Source organism: Oncorhynchus kisutch, linkage group LG5 (genome assembly GCF_002021735.2).
Source record: "Oncorhynchus kisutch isolate 150728-3 linkage group LG5, Okis_V2, whole genome shotgun sequence".
In the NCBI taxonomy this organism is placed as follows: Eukaryota; Metazoa; Chordata; class Actinopteri; order Salmoniformes; family Salmonidae; genus Oncorhynchus; species Oncorhynchus kisutch.
The window spans coordinates 47,180,142-47,197,611 of NC_034178.2; the positions used below are offsets into that span (position 1 = coordinate 47,180,142).

Sequence of the window (17,470 nt, forward strand, 5' to 3'; positions counted from 1 at the left end):
TGCTCTACCAACTGAGCCTTACAGAGCCACAACCCTGGCGGTGCAAAGCAACATCCTCTACCAACTGAGCCTTACAGAGCCACAAAGTCAAGGAGTGGTGTTAATACTTTCTGAAGGCACTGTATGTGTTTGTTTACCATTTGTTTGTGTACGATCAGATACATAGTGGAGGGGAATTGAAAAGCACAAGATAATTGTATGGAGTCATGATGGAATTATTTTTCATCCATCCATGACTGAGCTATTCAGGGTATAATGAACACCCAAGGTAAAGTATGTCAACAAAATACATCTGGATTCCTGTTTAGGTACTAGTTCACCCCTCATTGTGAAACAGTAAAAATATGAATAATGTGAATAACAAACAGCACCTGATGTGGGGAGACACATTTGCACTATCACAGCTAGGTTTTTACATTGGTCTACAGGGCTATGTTATCAATTTGACTGACTTCTTCTTGAATATAAATAGCAGCTCAGACGTTTGGGTCTGGTTTCCAACACAGATTAAGCCTAGTCTAAAAAGCATGTTCAAAGAAGATTCTCCATTGAAAGTTGTTCTTAGTCCAGGATTAGTCTTAATCTCTGTGAAATCGGCCATTGGATTGTGATTCATTGCATTTTAAATGCATCCTATTAGATTCTCAAGGGGTTAGGCTGTTCTTAACCTTTTGTCTTTATGATGACTATGATGATTGTCACAAGTTGTGTGTAGTATAGTAAGTCACTCGTTCTGTGGCCATGGGGTGTACGACAGCATTATAAGATGGTCCTAAGATCTTTAAGATGGTCCTAACAATTCTCCATTGAAAGTTGTTCTTAGTCCAGGATTAGTCTTAATCTCTGTGAAATCGGCCATTGGATTGTGATTCATTGCATTTTAAATGCATCCTATTAGATTCTCAAGGGGTTAGGCTGTTCTTAACCTTTTGTCTTTATGATGACTATGATGATTGTCACAAGTTGTGTGTAGTATAGTAAGTCACTCGTTCTGTGGCCATGGGGTGTACGACAGCATTATAAGATGGTCCTAACAATTATTGACATCTCGGTTCATACAAATATTTTTATAGATTGTTGAGGACCTGTCTGTCATTTTACCTCTTGTATATTGCAGCTTGATCAAAGTATGAACTTATGTTTTTACAGGTATTTCTAAAGATTAAATATAAACTATGCTCGAGAAGCTTTCTGTAGATGGCTTTGAGTAGGCTAAAACATGTCTTTATTGTTTTGATTTATGTCATGTTTTTGAGGATAATATGATACACTAATGCTATATCTAAAAATTAACTGTACTGAAGGCAAAACTGAACAGGTAAGGTTCTATGTAAAATTAAATTTTTGTTAGTTCTGCATATGGTTCAGGTTGGTTTTGTTGAAAAACAAAATGTTGTGCCATGTTTGAGACATTCCCTGTTATTTATGTATCCGTTTTCACATTCCACATCAGCTTGGTTTTTCATTCAGGGCTGTCATTCTCGTTCACTATACACTATATCCATTACACTTGATTTTACATAACCTGTTGCTCATGTTGAATATAAGTGTTGGCCGTTGATGTAAACTAAAGGGATTTCTCATGAAACAATCAAAAATGTAAATGGTTATTATTGGTTTGTGGATGTTTCTAATGCGAATATGTTTACAGAATGATCATTATTAAAAGTTTTTGCTTTTGAAACTCATAAAATTATAAACTGATTTTCTTATATTTCCTGTATTGTGTCATTTGTTTAATTTGTTTAATCCCAATCTTCACTGAATGATCTCATTCATATTTAGTAAAGCTAGGGTCCACCTTTGAAAACCATTGCCTAGCAGCCCTGAGAATGATAGCATGAGTATATTGTATTGGCTTTCAAATGTCTAGAGGGAGATGTAAGGTGGAAACAGCCTTCTGTAGCTCCAGCTGCTCTCTTCATGATTCACAATGTTAATTAAAGATCCTACTAGGTTTTATATGGGACTTCTGTCAGCCCCCCCCCCCCCCCCCCACACACATTTTTCTGAAGAGGAAAAGATTAATGACAGAACAGAGGAAGCAAGGGGAGGGAATGAGACATACCTCTGTTGCCATGTAAGTTGTTTCTCTGCCCATGTTATTTGTTTGTCCATTGAATGATTGTGATATGGACATATGCATGGTAAAGTGTTGCTCTGTTTGACTGTAGGGTCTCTTCTATCCATTGATGAGTGTAAGGGTTAGATTGGTTCCTTAGGTTGTTATTGTTGAGGATTGAAAGAAGTCTTGATCTCATTTCAATTTTGGCCTAGTGACAGGAGAAGAGGAGGGCCATGACAGAATGTTGTCATAGTGGAGGAGGAGTTGAGTTGTAGACTTTGATTTGTGATCTTTTATTCGTCCTTGAGGAGTTGCTTTAAAAGAAGGCAAGATCGTTCCAACTGTAGAGCAGATCACGTCATTCACTCCCTAATGATACACCACCCTGAGAACAAACAGACCCAGAGAACGTGAGAGAGAAGAAAGAAGGGAGGAGTCCACTGACCCACTGAGTCATCTACTGGGCCTGCAGACAGAGTTACAGCTCACTGGAGAGTTACAGTGTGTGTGTTGGCCTGCACTGCAGAGAGGGAGAAAGAGAGCTCCGCAGTCATTCTGACCACAACAGTCTTTATCCAGGAGGATCATCCACTACTTCACAGTCAGTCACCATGTCTCAGGTAAGACTACAGTGCTGGACTAGGGAGGGACATGTAGAGTTATGACATGATCTCACTGAAACTTGCCTAGAAAGTTCCTGCTTAGTAAACCTACTGGAGAACTCTACATGGGAACTTTTCTTCAGCTGTCTTTCTTCGGCATTCCAATTCTTCCCTCTCTTCTTCTCCAGCCTGAAGAGGGGGAGGATGGACAGCTGAAGCGTCCTGAGGTGAGCGAGGAGGATCTGATCGGAGCGAAGGATAAGCTGAGCTCCAAAGGAAAGCTGAAGGGCAAGACCATAGAAGTGATGGATGAGTGCGGTGAGCAGTGCCACTTTTATTGGCATGACAATGGGGTTAGGGCAACGTTTCCCAAACTCGGTGCAATTTTGGTTTTATTGCCCTAACACAACTGATTAAAATGATCAAAGAATGAAGATTATCTGATTATTTTCATCAGTTGTGTAGTGCTAGGGCAAAAACCAAAATGTGCCCCCTTTGGAATCCTGAGGATGGAGTTCGGGAAACCCTGGTTTGGGGTAAGTCTACGGGGCAGGAGTATATATTTAAAAACCTCTGAAATCTGTTTGTCGTTTTTTTGGCGGATTTAAAGCGGCAATCAACAGTTGACACTATAACAAAATATACTCCCCACCCGTTTCTGTAGAAGGTTGAGGGATGGGGCTGAAATGTAACAAATCTCAATTCATATACAGAGCTATGGATGCAAGGACTGGCTAATACATATCGAAATTATAGATTGAATCCTGTTGAGGCTATATAGTGTTTGTTTGCATTTATTTGTTTACAAACATTTTAATAAAACAACTTATGGTTTATTATGGGATATGACCGTTGAATTAAGCTTCAGACATTTCTAAGTTATATTCTTCAATAATCAATGGGTACATATTAAGTCTAAGAATGGAGGTAGCAACTGCTGATTGCTCCTTTAAGATTGGAAATAGGTTTACGTACAAGTATACATGTAGAGAACCTGGGCTGTGTTTAAACAGGCAGCCCAATTCTGATATTTTTTCCACTAACTGTTCTTTTGACCAATCACATCTTTTCACATCAGATCTGTCAAAAGACCAATTAGTGAGAGAGAAAAGATCAGAATTGGGCTGCCTTTCTAAACAAAGCCAGAGTGTTATTGAACAAGATAGGGAGTTAGTGATTAGAGAAGGGCGTTCCTTACTGTGATGAAGTTTCCACTCCATATACAGCGCAGTTGAGGATGTTCAAGACTGTCAAACACACTGCCCATCTCCCTGCTGCATGGACTATGGATGTTTATACATATCTACTGTATGACATAGCTCTTCGACTGTAGCGGCCTGACTTCAGAGTGATGGATGGATCTGTGTTGTGTTCACAGAGCGTGCGGGTAAAGTCGCCCCTTCTGTGTTCAGTGGAGTGCGTTCAGGGAGAGAGACCGCCATCAACAAGCCCCAGGCTCGACAAATCAAGAAGTAGCAGAGGCAGTAAAGCCACTTCTTATACTCCAGCCTGGCCTATATTTAAAACCACACTTGTGTGACTGAATGGGCCTTATGGTCAAGTACTTCTTAACTTTTTAATAAAAAGCTTGAACCCTCATTCTGTCAGGAGTCTTGATTGTTAAGAAAGGAGTTTAAGTGGGCATTAACTGGATGTCAGTTGAGTAGGCTGTATTGGTTGTGTGTGAATATATGAGTTGGGTGGCGCCCGAGTGGCGCAGCAGTGCTAGAGGCGTCACTACAGATCTGGGTTCGATCCCGGGCTGTCGCGACCGGGAGACCCATGAGGCGACACACAATTGGCCCAGCGTTGTCCGGGTTAGGGGAGGGTTTGGCTGGCTAGGATGTCCTTGTCCCATCGCGCTCTTGAGTTCTTGTGGCGGCCGGGCGCACACACGCTGACTTCAGTTTCAGAGGACGCATGGCTCTCGACCTTCGCCGAGTCCGTATGGGAGTTGCAGTGATGGGACAAGGCTAACTACCAATTGGATATCACTAAAAAGGGGTAAAAAATAAATAAAAAATCCCCAAAATACATATTGGTGCTGTTCAGCTATACACTTTCGGTGTTCATTGAGAAGTGGATGTTCTCATTATGCTAAGGAGCATCTCTTTGCCATTCCCAGTCCTGTACTGTATCAGTTAACTCTAGCTAGTGTATCTGATACGTCTGAAAGCAAAAATGACAAATATCAAGTTTTCAGTTTTATTGAAAAAATCTAATTTTATTAACACGCATAGAACCTTTATAACAATGTATTTATCTAAACGTAACAAACTACAGTGGATGATGCACAGATGGGGCAGCTTGATGGGGGCTCGGAACAAAAGGATGAGGGGAAGGCTGGAATGAGAGAAACAAGAAAGCAGGATGAACTTTACATGAAGGAGAATGAGGAGAGAAAGAGAGACTGTCAGGGTTTACAGACATTTGATGCCTTGTGGTAGAAAGTGAGGATGAAGGGAGGTAGAGAAGGGTGGAGGAAGTGGACGATAGTTCTTTATTTCATGTACTTGTGATGCTGGTCCTGGAGGATCTTAGCAGAGGACTTGGCATCGTAGAAGAGTTCGTTGATCTCCTCCACCTGCTCCCTCTCTACTCCCTCCTTCCCCTGGACTCTGCCTAACAGACTGGCTGGGGTCAGCAGCTGAGCCGCATACCTGACAGAGGAGGAGAGGGGTGGGTGAGTCAATACGCACACGCACACACACAGAGTATGGGTCTCTCCAACCTTTTCTAGCATGAGAGCTACTTTAGAATGATGAAATATGTCAAGAGCTACTTAATTTTTTCCCCTAGCATTCAAATAGGCACTCATTGTATTTTCCCAATTCCATTTTCTCTGTTATTTTTCCTGGTTTGGGGATTTTTGGGGGGATTTTCACTCAAAATCACAACTATTCATAGAGAAACAAGAAATTGGATGTTTGGAGTTCATCTCAATGCTTAAATCACATGAGAATACAATTTTTGCATGCTGAAAAAAAATGAACAAATTCAGATTAGAGTATTAATACCCCTTTAATTGTGCATTTTGCAAGAGGATTTTGCTGGTCTAGGGATGTGTTTGCTGTTACATATGCCATGACACAGCTTGCAAAACAAAAGCCCACCCAATTGATACAAATAATCATGATATACACCGAGTATACAAAACATGACAGACTGACCAGGTGAATCCAAGTGAATGCTATGATCCCTTATTGACTTGGGGAGGAGACAGGTTAAAGAAAAAATTTTAAGCATTGAGACATGGATTGTGTATGTGTGCCATTCAGAGGGTGAATGAGCCAGACAAAAAATGTAAGTGCCTTTGAACAAGTTATGGTAGTAGGTGCCAGGCGCACCGGTTTGTGTCAAGAACTGCAACTCTGCTGGGTTTTTCACACAACAGTTTCCCGTGTGTATCAAGAATGGTCCACCACCCAAAGGATATCCAGCCAACTTCACAACTGCGGGAAGCATCCCTGTGGAACGCTTTGGACACCTTGTAGAGTCCATGCCCTGACGAATTGAGGCTGTTCTGAGGGCAAAAGGGGGGTGCAACTCAATAATAGGAAGGTATTCCTAATGTTTGGTAAACTCAGTGTAATTCTGCCAGGAAAGCCTACCTTGCACTTAACATTTAAATGAGAAGGTTTTGGGGAAAGTATTTCTGTCTAACCAGAAGTAGCTAACTGGCTACACGGAGTGAATGACAGAAACGCACACACATCGGTGGGAGCTGTGGAGGGCGTCTCATAATAATGTCTGGAACAGAGCAAATGGAATGGCATCAAAAACATAGAAACCATGTGTTTGATACCATTCCAACTATTCCGCTCCAGCCATTACAATGAGCCCGTCCTCCCAAATGAACGTGCCACCAACCTCCTGTGACACACATACAAGGGCAATATTGCTGGAAATTAATCGACAGACAGTGTTATGTTTTTATAAGCCAATTGTGACTAACTAGGGATAATGTCAATTTGGATTTGATTTGATAGAAGCCAGGAGCTTGAGGTGTCTCATACTGGACAGTTTGCGGTAGAGGCCGACCACCTGTGCTGGTCTTATACATAATAGTAAAATGCTTGATTGCATTTAACGGATGCTGTGTAATGGCATGAATGAATGATTATATTGAAGTAGGCTAAGTTACATTTAAACAGAAAACAGGACGCGTTCTCACAGGAAGGCCAAAAAGATCATCAAGGACATCAACCACCCGAGCCACGGCTTGTTCACCCCGCTATCAGGCAGAAGGCGAGGTCAGGACAGGTGCATCAAAGCTGACACAAAGACTGGAAAACAGCTTCCATCTCAAGGCCGTCATACTGTTAAATAGTCACCACTAGCCGGCTAACACCCGGTTACTCAACCCTGCACTTTAGAGGCTGCTGTCCTATGTACATATTAAAGTGACCAGTGTTCCACGTCTAAAGTTTACATACTGTTTTAGCCATTTCATATGTACAGTGCATTCAGAAAGTATTCAGACCCCTTGACTTATTCCAAATGTATTTTCGTTACAACCTTATTCTAAAATGTATTAAATCGCTTCCCCCCCCTCAATCTACACACAATACCCCACAATGACTAAGCAAAAACAGGTTTGTAGTAAAAAATAAACAGATATAACATTTACATAAGTATTCAAACCCTTTACTCAGTACTTTGTTGAAGCACCTTCGGCTGCGATTACAGCCTTGAGTATGACGCTACAAGCTTGGCACACCTGTATTTGGGGAGTTTCTCCCATTTTTCTCTGCAGATCCTCTCAAGCTCTGTCAGGTTGGATGGGGAGCGTCGCTGCACAGCTATTTTCAGGTCTCTCTAGAGATGTTAGATCGGGTTCATATCCGAGCTCTGGCTGGGCCACTCAAGGACATTCAGATACTTGTCACAAAGCCACTCCTGCATTGTTTTGGCTGTCTGCTTAGGGTCGTTGTCGTGTTGGAAGGCGAACCTTTGCCCCAGTCTGAGGTCCTGAGTGCTCAAGGATCTCTCTGTACTTGGCTCCATTCATCTTTCCATCGATCTTGACTAGTCTCCCAGTCCCTGCAGCTGAAAAACATCCCCACAGCATGATGCTGCCACCACCATGCTTCACCGTAGGGATGGTGCCAGGTTTCCTCCAGATGTGACCATTGGCATACTGGCCAAAGAGTTCAGCCTTAGTTTCATCAGACCAGAGAATCTGGTTTCTCATGGTCAGAGTCTTTAGGTGCCTTTTGGTAAACTCCAAGCGGGTGGTCATGTGCCTTTTACTGACAGGTGTGTGCCTTTCCAAATAATGTCCAATCAATTAAATTTACCACAGGTGAACTCCAAGTTGTAAAAACATCTCAAGAATGATCAATGGAAACAGGATGCACCCCTGAGCTCAATTTCGAGTTTCATAGCAAACGGTCTGAATACTTATGTAAATAGGGTATCCGTTTTAAAAATGTTATATATTTGCAAACATGTCTAAAATCTGATTTTGCTTTGTAATTATGGGGTATTGTGTGTAGACTGATGCGGAAAAAAATAATTTTATACATTTTAGAATAAGGCTGTAACGTAACAAAATATGGAAAAAAGTCAAGGGGTCTGAAAACTTTCTGAATGCCGAATACTGTATTCTAGTCAAGTCCATCCTATTCAACTATTGCTGTACATATACTATTCTATGTATTCTTCAGATATAAACAGGATGGATAGAATATATAGTACACATTCCATCACATATTTATACGCCGGACTCTGACATTGCTCGTTCTAACATTTCTATATTTCTTAATTCCATTATTTTACATTTTGTTTTCAAGATACTGTATGTAACTTTAAAAATAATCATCTCCATACAGGGATGATTTCTGTATTTTGAGAGTTACCTATTCTGAAAACTTGATTGCTGACAAGCAAAACAGTTTGTGACTATGCCAACAATAGACTAATGAAACATCAAAATATGTTTTTGGGGTGGAGGTTTCCTTTAACAAGTGGATTTTGCTCTTAACTCGTGTAGTAGCCCATCCTTCTCCCGACCAACTGCCTGTGACATGTCTGATTATCAATCAATGTGATTTTGTTTCAATTCATCTCCATCTGTACATTTGGTTAATTGATCTCTGGCTGGGCAAGTTTTGGGATGGAATTTTCTTTTAAGCTACATAACATGCTAGCAAAATGTTTTGATCAGCTAATATGTGAGCAAACTATATATAATAAAGATAATCATTAGGACTCAACATAGCTAACATTTTCCCAGCCTAATTGTTACCAAATATCCAAACTGATTCAATGAACCCGCCTGGTTGAGGTACAGTGCCTTGCGAAAGTATTCGGCCCCCTTAAACTTTGCGACCTTTTGCCACATTTCAGGCTTCAAACAAAGATATAAAACTGTATTTTTTTGTGAAGAATCAACAACAAGTGTGACACAATCATGAAGTGGAACGACATTTATTGGATATTTCAAACTTTTTTAACAAATCAAAAACTGAAATTGGGCGTGCAAAATTATTCAGCCCCCTTAAGTTAATACTTTGTAGCGCCACCTTTTGCTGCGATTACATCTGTAAGTCGCTTGGGGTATGTCTCTATCAGTTTTGCACATCGAGAGACTGACATTTTTTCCCATTCCTCCTTGCAAAACAGCTCGAGCTCAGTGAGGTTGGATGGAGAGCATTTGTGAACAGCAGTTTTCAGTTCTTTCCAGATTCTCGATTGGATTCAGGTCTGGACTTTGACTTGGCCATTCTAACACCTGGATATGTTTATTTTTGATCCATTCCATTGTAGATTTTGCTTTATGTTTTGGATCATTGTCTTGTTGGAAGACAAATCTCCGTCCCAGTCTCAGGTCTTTTGCAGACTCCATCAGGTTTTCTTCCAGAATGGTCCTGTATTTGGCTCCATCCATCTTCCCATCAATTTTAACCATCTTCCCTGTCCCTGCTGAAGAAAAGCAGGCCCAAACCATGATGCTGCCACCACCATGTTTGACAGTGGGGATAGGGTGTGTTCAGGGTGATGAGCGGTGTTGCTTTTACGCCAAACATAACGTTTTGCATTGTTGCCAAAAAATTCTATTTTGGTTTCATCTGACCAGAGCACCTTCTTCCACATGTTTGGTGTGTCTCCCAGGTGGCGTGTGGCAAACTTTAAACGACACTTTTTATGATTATCTTTAAGAAATGGCTTTCTTGCCACTCTTCCATAAAGGCCAGATTTGTGCAATATACGACTGATTGTTGTCCTATGGACAGAGTCTCCCACCTCAGCTGTAGATCTCTGCAGTTCATCCAGAGTGATCATGGGCCTCTTGGCTGCATCTCTGATCAGTCTTCTCCTTGTATGAGCTGAAGGTTTAGAGGGACGGCCAGGTCTTGGTAGATTTGCAGTGGTCTGATACTCCTTCCATTTCAATATTATCGCTTGCACAGTGCTCCTTGGGATGTTTAAAGCTTGGGAAATCTTTTTGTATCCAAATCCGGCTTTAAACTTCTTCACAACAGTATCTCGGACCTGCCTGGTGTGTTCCTTGTTCTTCATGATGCTCTCTGCGCTTTAACGGACCTCTGAGACTATCACAGTACAGGTGCATTTATACAGAGACTTGATTACACACAGGTGGATTGTATTTATCATCATTAGTCATTTAGGTCAACATTGGATCATTCAGAGATCCTCACTGAACTTCTGGAGAGAGTTTGCTGCACTGAAAGTAAAGGGGCTGAATAATTTTGCACGCCCAATTTTTCAGTTTTTGATTTGTTAAAAAGGTTTGAAATATCCAATAAATGTCATTCTACTTCATGATTGTGTCCCACTTGTTGTTGATTCTTCACAAAAAAAATACAGTTTTATATCTTTATGTTTGAAGCCTGAAATGTGGCAAAAGGTCGCAAAGTTCAAGGGGGCCGAATACTTTCGCAAGGCACTGTATATCAGGCTGGGGGTAATGGAGCTAGGCAGCAGGCTCAATCCACCCATGAAAAAGCCTGGAACGCCTACCCATTCTGTCGCACCGTTATAACGAACGAGTATATGAAAGATGTACACCACGCTAGTCGCAAATCCGTGCGGTGGCGCTGTCCCAATCAAAAGGGTACTGAAATGATCACACATACGACTATTTCTTTAAACATTTCTGAAAGTGAATTATTAGGCGAGCTACTCCTAGCTGGGCTGCGAGCTACTCCTAGCTGGGCTGCGAGCTACTCCTAGCTGGGCTGCGAGCTACTCCTAGCTGGGCTGCGAGCTACTCCTAGCTGGGCTGCGAGCTACTCCTAGCTGGGCTGCGAGCTACTCCTAGCTGGGCTGCGAGCTACTCCTAGCTGGGCTGCGAGCTACTCCTAGCTGGGCTGCGAGCTACTCCTAGCTGGGCTGCGAGCTACTCCTAGCTGGGCTGCGAGCTACTCCTAGCTGGGCTGCGAGCTACTCCTAGCTGGGCTGCGAGCTACTCCTAGCTGGGCTGCGAGCTACTCCTAGCTGGGCTGCGAGCTACTCCTAGCTGGGCTGCGAGCTACTCCTAGCTGGGCTGCGAGCTACTCCTAGCTGGGCTGCGAGCTACTCCTAGCTGGGCTGCGAGCTACTCCTAGCTGGGCTGCGAGCTACTCCTAGCTGGGCTGCGAGCTACTCCTAGCTGGGCTGCGAGCTACTCCTAGCTGGGCTGCGAGCTACTCCTAGCTGGGCTGCGAGCTACTCCTAGCTGGGCTGCGAGCTACTCCTAGCTGGGCTGCGAGCTACTCCTAGCTGGGCTGCGAGCTACTCCTAGCTGGGCTGCGAGCTACTCCTAGCTGGGCTGCGAGCTACTCCTAGCTGGGCTGCGAGCTACTCCTAGCTGGGCTGCGAGCTACTCCTAGCTGGGCGGCGAGCTACTCCTAGCTGGGCGGCGAGCTACTCCTAGCTGGGCTGCGAGCTACTCCTAGCTGGGCTGCGAGCTACTCCTAGCTGGGCTGCGAGCTACTCCTAGCTGGGCTGCGAGCTACTCCTAGCTGGGCTGCGAGCTACTCCTAGCTGGGCTGCGAGCTACTCCTAGCTGGGCTGCGAGCTACTCCTAGCTGGGCTGCGAGCTACTCCTAGCTGGGCTGCGAGCTACTCCTAGCTGGGCTGCGAGCTACTCCTAGCTGTTGGAGACCCCTGCACTAGAGACAGTGGAGTGAGCACACATGCACAGAGTAACCGACTGGTGAGTGTTACCGGAGTGTGGTCTTGGTTCCGATCTCTCCCAGGTGACTGAGGGCCTCCTCACTGATGTTGATCCCCTCAGTCTGAGCACGAATCTTAATGATCTACAGAGAACACACACACACGCTGTCAGCATCACGCTACAGTGACCACATACTTCATATATTAACATACCATCACTCACACACTTCATATGTAGGAATGCCATCTCAGACATGATAACACACACACCTGCTTCATCTCCTGCGGTGTGTAGAGCATGGTGCGGATGATCAAGACTCTGTCCAGCAGGTCCAGGGGAATGCCATGAGGAGAGCTGATGTCCTCTGTCCCCCTGATAACCAACCAACCAACCACACAACAGAAAGGTTAGTAAACAGGGTAATAGGTTGCTATAACCCTAACATGTTTGGGAGCATAATTAGAGTGTGCAACTTTAGAAGTTCCAAAACAAACTGTCAGAGTAACTCACATTCATGCACATTAGCACCCACCTACCCACCCACCTGATGAGGCAGTTGCCCCTGTTGGAGGCGAATACTACGATGGGTGCGATGGTGCTCTCCAGAGCTCGGTGCAGGTAGGTGAAACATTCGATGTCCAGCATGTGCACCTCGTCCACAAACAGCACCCCAGGGACCAGCTCAGCCACACCCTGGTCAATGTAGCGGTTTACCACCTTGTTGATCTCAGCTCGCAGCTTGTCTAATGTACAGCATGAAGAGTCAATGAAGAGCCAGGGATCAAGCAAGGGAGCCAATCAAAAGGCAAGGACAGAGCAGAAAGGGTGGGGTTCTTTTGAATGATGCTTATTGGGAGGGGGGGGGGGGGGTTTGAAAGTACAAGCTGCTATTACTACAAGGATACAACTAGGGTTGTGAGTTTAAAAAAGTTAGGTTACGTGCTTCAGGTCTTACCTGTGATCTCAGTCTTCTTGGGCTTCATCAGCTGTCCCATCATAGACAGGATATCTTGACCTCCCTGAGAGGACAGGAACCTCACTTTAACAACCAAAGATCAAGTGTGTCTTTGTTTGTGCATAATTCTTTTTCAATCAACAGTTATTTTCTAAGTGTATATCTGCAGTGCAGTCTCATATTCACTTGAATCAGGGTCTAGGGGAGACTGTGTGTGTACCTGTGGTCTAGCATTGGCAATATCCAGGTCATGTAGCGTGACGTCTTGGATAATCTCTTTCTTCTTGTGGACGTCCCCCTTAGGCAGCGGCACATACTCCTCAGCTTCCAGGTCAAACTCTGTGGCAAATGTGTCACACCGACCTTGTCTCTGTGCACACCCCACACACATGGAAGGAATGGTTCAACACAGAACACAGGCATCAAATATTAACCCAATCCCATTCAGAGGTGGTCAGGTGGCTGAAACTAGGCCAATCCCATTCAGAGGTGGTCAGGTGACTGAAACTAGGCCAATCCCATTCAGAGGTGGTCAGGTGGCTGAAACTAGGCCAATCCCATCAAAGGTGGTCAGGTGGCTGAAACTAGGCCAATCACATCATAGGGGAACAAAAAGAAGGGATGGGAGGAGTGAGAGCAGGTGTATGATTGGACTCCATGCCATCTCAAGGAAGGCATGAAAGAGGGGGGGGGGGGGGGGTGAAAGAGTCAGGGAGGGTCCTCTGGGGCCTGTCAACAGCAACAAATGTAAGGCCCCCAGCCACCTGTCCCCCCCGTCCCACCTACACCCTCGGCCCACCTGCACCGATTAAAGAAGCCGTCAACACAAGCATCAAACTATGCCATGAGGCTGTCCACCAGAACAGAGGAAGCGGAGGAGAGATGGAGAGATAGGGAGAATAAAACCCAGGGGCGATGAAGAGCTGGAGAATGCCTACAGTAGAGATGAAACAGAGCCGGCATGGAGGACTGGCCCAGGAGGATAGCGCACTGTTCTTTTAGTGTTGTTACATTTGGGGGGGTATTCTTAGTTTGTGTACTTGTTTGTTAGTTTATCTACTTACTCCGTTTACAATTACTCTGGACTTAAACATTTGAGCCATTGCAAATGTGTAATTTGTGTATGGGAGCCTTTCCAAAGCGAGTGTTTGTATAGAAGTGTACTGTAATAAGTGGAAGTGTACTGATACCTTGACGGCGCCACTGTTTGCTTCAATGTAGATGACGTCTCCCGCTTCCACACGCTCCTTCTGCAGGCTCTCATAAATACTGGGGTCCAGCTACAAAAACAACAGAGACAGACAGTGAGACACATGGGCAACTTCTACATGGACTGGTCTAGCCTCTGACTCGTGCCTGACCTTGAGCTGCTTGGTGCCCTTGCCGGTCTTCAGTCCGATGATGACATGGCTGATGGTCTTCCCATAACCACCCATGGGGTTCTCTGTCTCACAGGGGGTCAGCTCTGTGACCTCCCCCTCATACACCTCCTTGGTCTCCTTAATACGCAACCCTGGAGGAGGGAGGACAGGGTCACACACAATGAATGAAGACTCTGTAAAGCCTTACCCTCTTGAATCAATAAAAAATGCAACATCCTTTGGTCTACCTGGTGGATCATTTGATGGAGATTGTGAGACTGTGTGTACAGTGCATGGTCCTCTCTCTTTGTAATGTGATCACACTGTAGCCCTTGTTCCTCCTGCATACAGCCTCCCAGTGTGTGAGTGGCAGGGGGGGGCACACTTCTGAGGGAGAGACCATCTGTCAGAGTGCTCTTATCAGGGGGGTGTCGACAGGCTCAGAATGTATCCTGCCATTTTCCTCCATCGTTAAACTTGTGTGTTCTGTGGGGTGAGGGTGCTGATCACCACTCCGCTCTCAACCCACGCTCCATTTCCTTCTCTGTGACAGGTAATGTCAACACTCCAACAAACCCCTTCCCCTAATCCCTCTCCAAGGCCATCCTCCCCAGAGTCAGCCACACTGATACCCTCCCCGAGTCCTGCTTCTGTCCAGCAGGAGGAGAACACCTGGCTCTGGAGTCTATTCTGATGGTGGTGCAGCAGGGGAATGGAGGGTGCAGCTTTATCTGGTCTCCAATTGAGATAAATCTGATCAAGACCAAACTGTGCAATGTAGTAGGGAGTTATAATTTCCAACAGGCCAATATTCTACATATACTGAACAAAAATATAAGCAATATGTAAAGTGTTGGTCCCATGTGTCATGAGCTGAAATTAAAGATACCAGAAATGTTCCATATGCATGAAAAGCTTATTTTTCTCAAATTTTGTGCACAAATTTGTTACATCCCTGTTAGTAAGCATTTATCCAAGCTGAATAAACAGCCTGGTCATTTTTTTTTTATTTTTTTTATTTCACCTTTATTTAACCAGGTAGGCTAGTTGAGAACAAGTTCTCATTTGCAACTGCGACCTGGCCAAGATAAAGCATAGCAGTGTGATCATACAACAAAGAGTTACACATGGAGTAAACAATTAACAAGTCAATAACACAGTAGAAAACGAAGGGGGGGTCTATATACAATGTGTGCAAAAGGCATGAGGAGGTAGGCAAATAATTACAATTTTGCAGATTAACACTGGAGTGATAAAAGATCAGATGGTCATGTACAGGTAGAGATATTGGTGTGCAGAAGAGCAGAAAAGTAAATAAATAAAAACAGTACGGGGATGAGGTAGGTGAAAAGGGTGGGCTATTTACCAATAGACTATGTACAGCTGCAGCGATCGGTTAGCTGCTCAGATAGCTGATGTTTGAAGTTGGTGAGGGAGATAAAAGTCTCCAGGTGCACCTTGTGTTGGGGCCAATAAAGAAGCCACACTAAAATGTGCAGTTTTGTCACACAACACAATGCCACAGACGTCTCAAGTTGAGGGAGAGTGCAGGAATGTCCACCAGAGCTGTTGCCAGAGAATTTAATATTTATTTCTCTATCATACACCACCTCCAACGCCGTTTTAGAGAATTTGGCAGTATGTCGAACCGGACTACGTGTAACCACGCCAGCCCAGGACCTCCACATCCGGCTTCTTCACCTGCGAGATTTCATCCAGACAGCTGATGAAACTGAAGAGTATTTCTGTTTGTAATAAAGCCCTTTGTGGGGGGAAAAATCATTCTGATTGGCTGGGCCTGGTTCCCCAGTGGGTGGGCCTGCCCAGTCATGTGAAATCCATAGATTAGGGCCTAATTAATTTATTCCAATTCTCTTTCTTATATGAACTGTAACTGGGTAAAATCTTGAAATTGTTATATGTTGAGTTTATATTTTGTTCGGTATAGTTTCACACATTAAAACGTGGTAATGAACTACAATCACTATAATCCATTGCACGTCTACTTGTCCGGTCTTACACCTGCTACGTAAAAGAGAGAAGGATGCATAATCGAGAGGGATAGAGAGCAGTTGCTTTGAGGTAAAATACATGACCTAAGTGATTGATAGTTGGTATTCAGCAGTCATAAAGTATGCCTTAGTTACTTTGAAGAACAACTAAAATAGCGCATATTGAACATTTCTACCGCTTATTAGACTTGCTTTCAATGAGAAAGATAGGACTATAACTCACATTTCTATGTGAATTTAGTCAGGTTGCCCTAAAAGTTACATACTGCAGCTTTAAAGTCCCCCAAAAAATGTGAAACTGAAATCAAAAACTGGGATAATTTTTTACATAATCGAACTGAAACTACCTCAAAAAGCACAACTCGCTCAGCACTAGCGTGTGTGATCCATTCCCAGTGGCCCTGTGTTTGTGTGTGACCCCTCACCTATGGCCCTCCTGAAGTTCTCCATTAGCACCTCTGTTTTCTTGATCTCAGAAGAGTAGACCTCACTGCCCACCATGGGGCAGAAGGGCACCTTGTTGCCGAGCTCCTGTGCCATAGCCAAAGCCAAGGCGGTCTGCAGGGGGGGAATGAGATGGTGCAAAGTAGGGTTGGTCAAAGTCTCTCAAGTTGTATTCTTTCTATTACTGTGGAGGCCAGAAGACACAGTAAGCATATCAGACATTTCACAATTACGACTTTGGGGCATCATTGAAGTACTGCAGTAACATGTTTTCTACCTTTCCTGTACCGGGAGGTCCAGCAAGTAAAACTGCCCTTCCCGACATCTTCTTTGAGCGGATCAGTTCCACAATGATACCACAAGCCTGTTAACATAAAACAAAGGTAAAGAACATCCATAAAAAGATGTATAGGTTTAATTGAAAAAGAGGAATAGAAAAATAAATAATACATCTAAGAAAAATGCAATACAAACCTGATTTCTGAAATACAGTGGCTAGCTAAATAACTACACGTAACCTACTTTTGATATAACGTTAACTAGTTAGCTTGGCATCTCGTTTGCTAATACCTCTCTTGCGGTCTCCTGTCCAACAAGACCTGACGCATTTTGCTTTGCGTTCCCGGCATCGTCTAGCCCGAGTCCTTTCACATGACTGTGAGACGCGATGCGCTGGGTTTTCGTGGTGCTTTTGACTTCCTCGATCTTCATGGCTGTGTATTTTATGAACGTCTTATAATAAAGTAACAAATGCAAACAAAAATACTCCCTTCCTGATCGTTATTTATTCACATTTAGAATTGGCGCGGTAAAACAAAACAAACAGATGCGATCTGTTTCAGTGAGGTATGATAAGAACTGTTTCCATGTGGGTTACCAAGGAAGTTGAAGGAAATAACAGGAATGT

General features: G+C 43.9%; 2 protein-coding genes across 2 annotated transcripts; one reads left to right on the forward strand and one right to left on the reverse strand.

The window, feature by feature from the left end:
* The first annotated feature begins 2,362 nt into the window (after positions 1-2,362).
* Positions 2,363-4,266, forward strand: mustn1a (musculoskeletal, embryonic nuclear protein 1a). The gene is made up of 3 exons (XM_020482219.2): positions 2,363-2,685; positions 2,856-2,985; positions 4,046-4,266. The coding sequence occupies exons 1-3, from the start codon at positions 2,677-2,679 to the stop codon at positions 4,141-4,143; spliced, it is 237 nt and encodes a 78-aa protein (XP_020337808.1). The 5' UTR covers positions 2,363-2,676; the 3' UTR covers positions 4,144-4,266.
* Positions 4,267-4,870: 604 nt separating this feature from the next.
* On the reverse strand, positions 4,871-17,461 carry ruvbl1 (RuvB-like AAA ATPase 1). Its single transcript, XM_020483491.2, has 11 exons — positions 17,134-17,461; positions 16,841-16,927; positions 16,545-16,677; positions 14,108-14,259; positions 13,937-14,026; positions 12,967-13,116; positions 12,747-12,810; positions 12,336-12,534; positions 12,061-12,163; positions 11,842-11,933; positions 4,871-5,327 (listed from the first exon to the last, which is right to left on the reverse strand). The coding sequence occupies exons 1-11, from the start codon at positions 17,272-17,274 to the stop codon at positions 5,168-5,170; spliced, it is 1,371 nt and encodes a 456-aa protein (XP_020339080.1). The 5' UTR covers positions 17,275-17,461; the 3' UTR covers positions 4,871-5,167.
* Between the last annotated feature and the right edge of the window lie 9 nt (positions 17,462-17,470).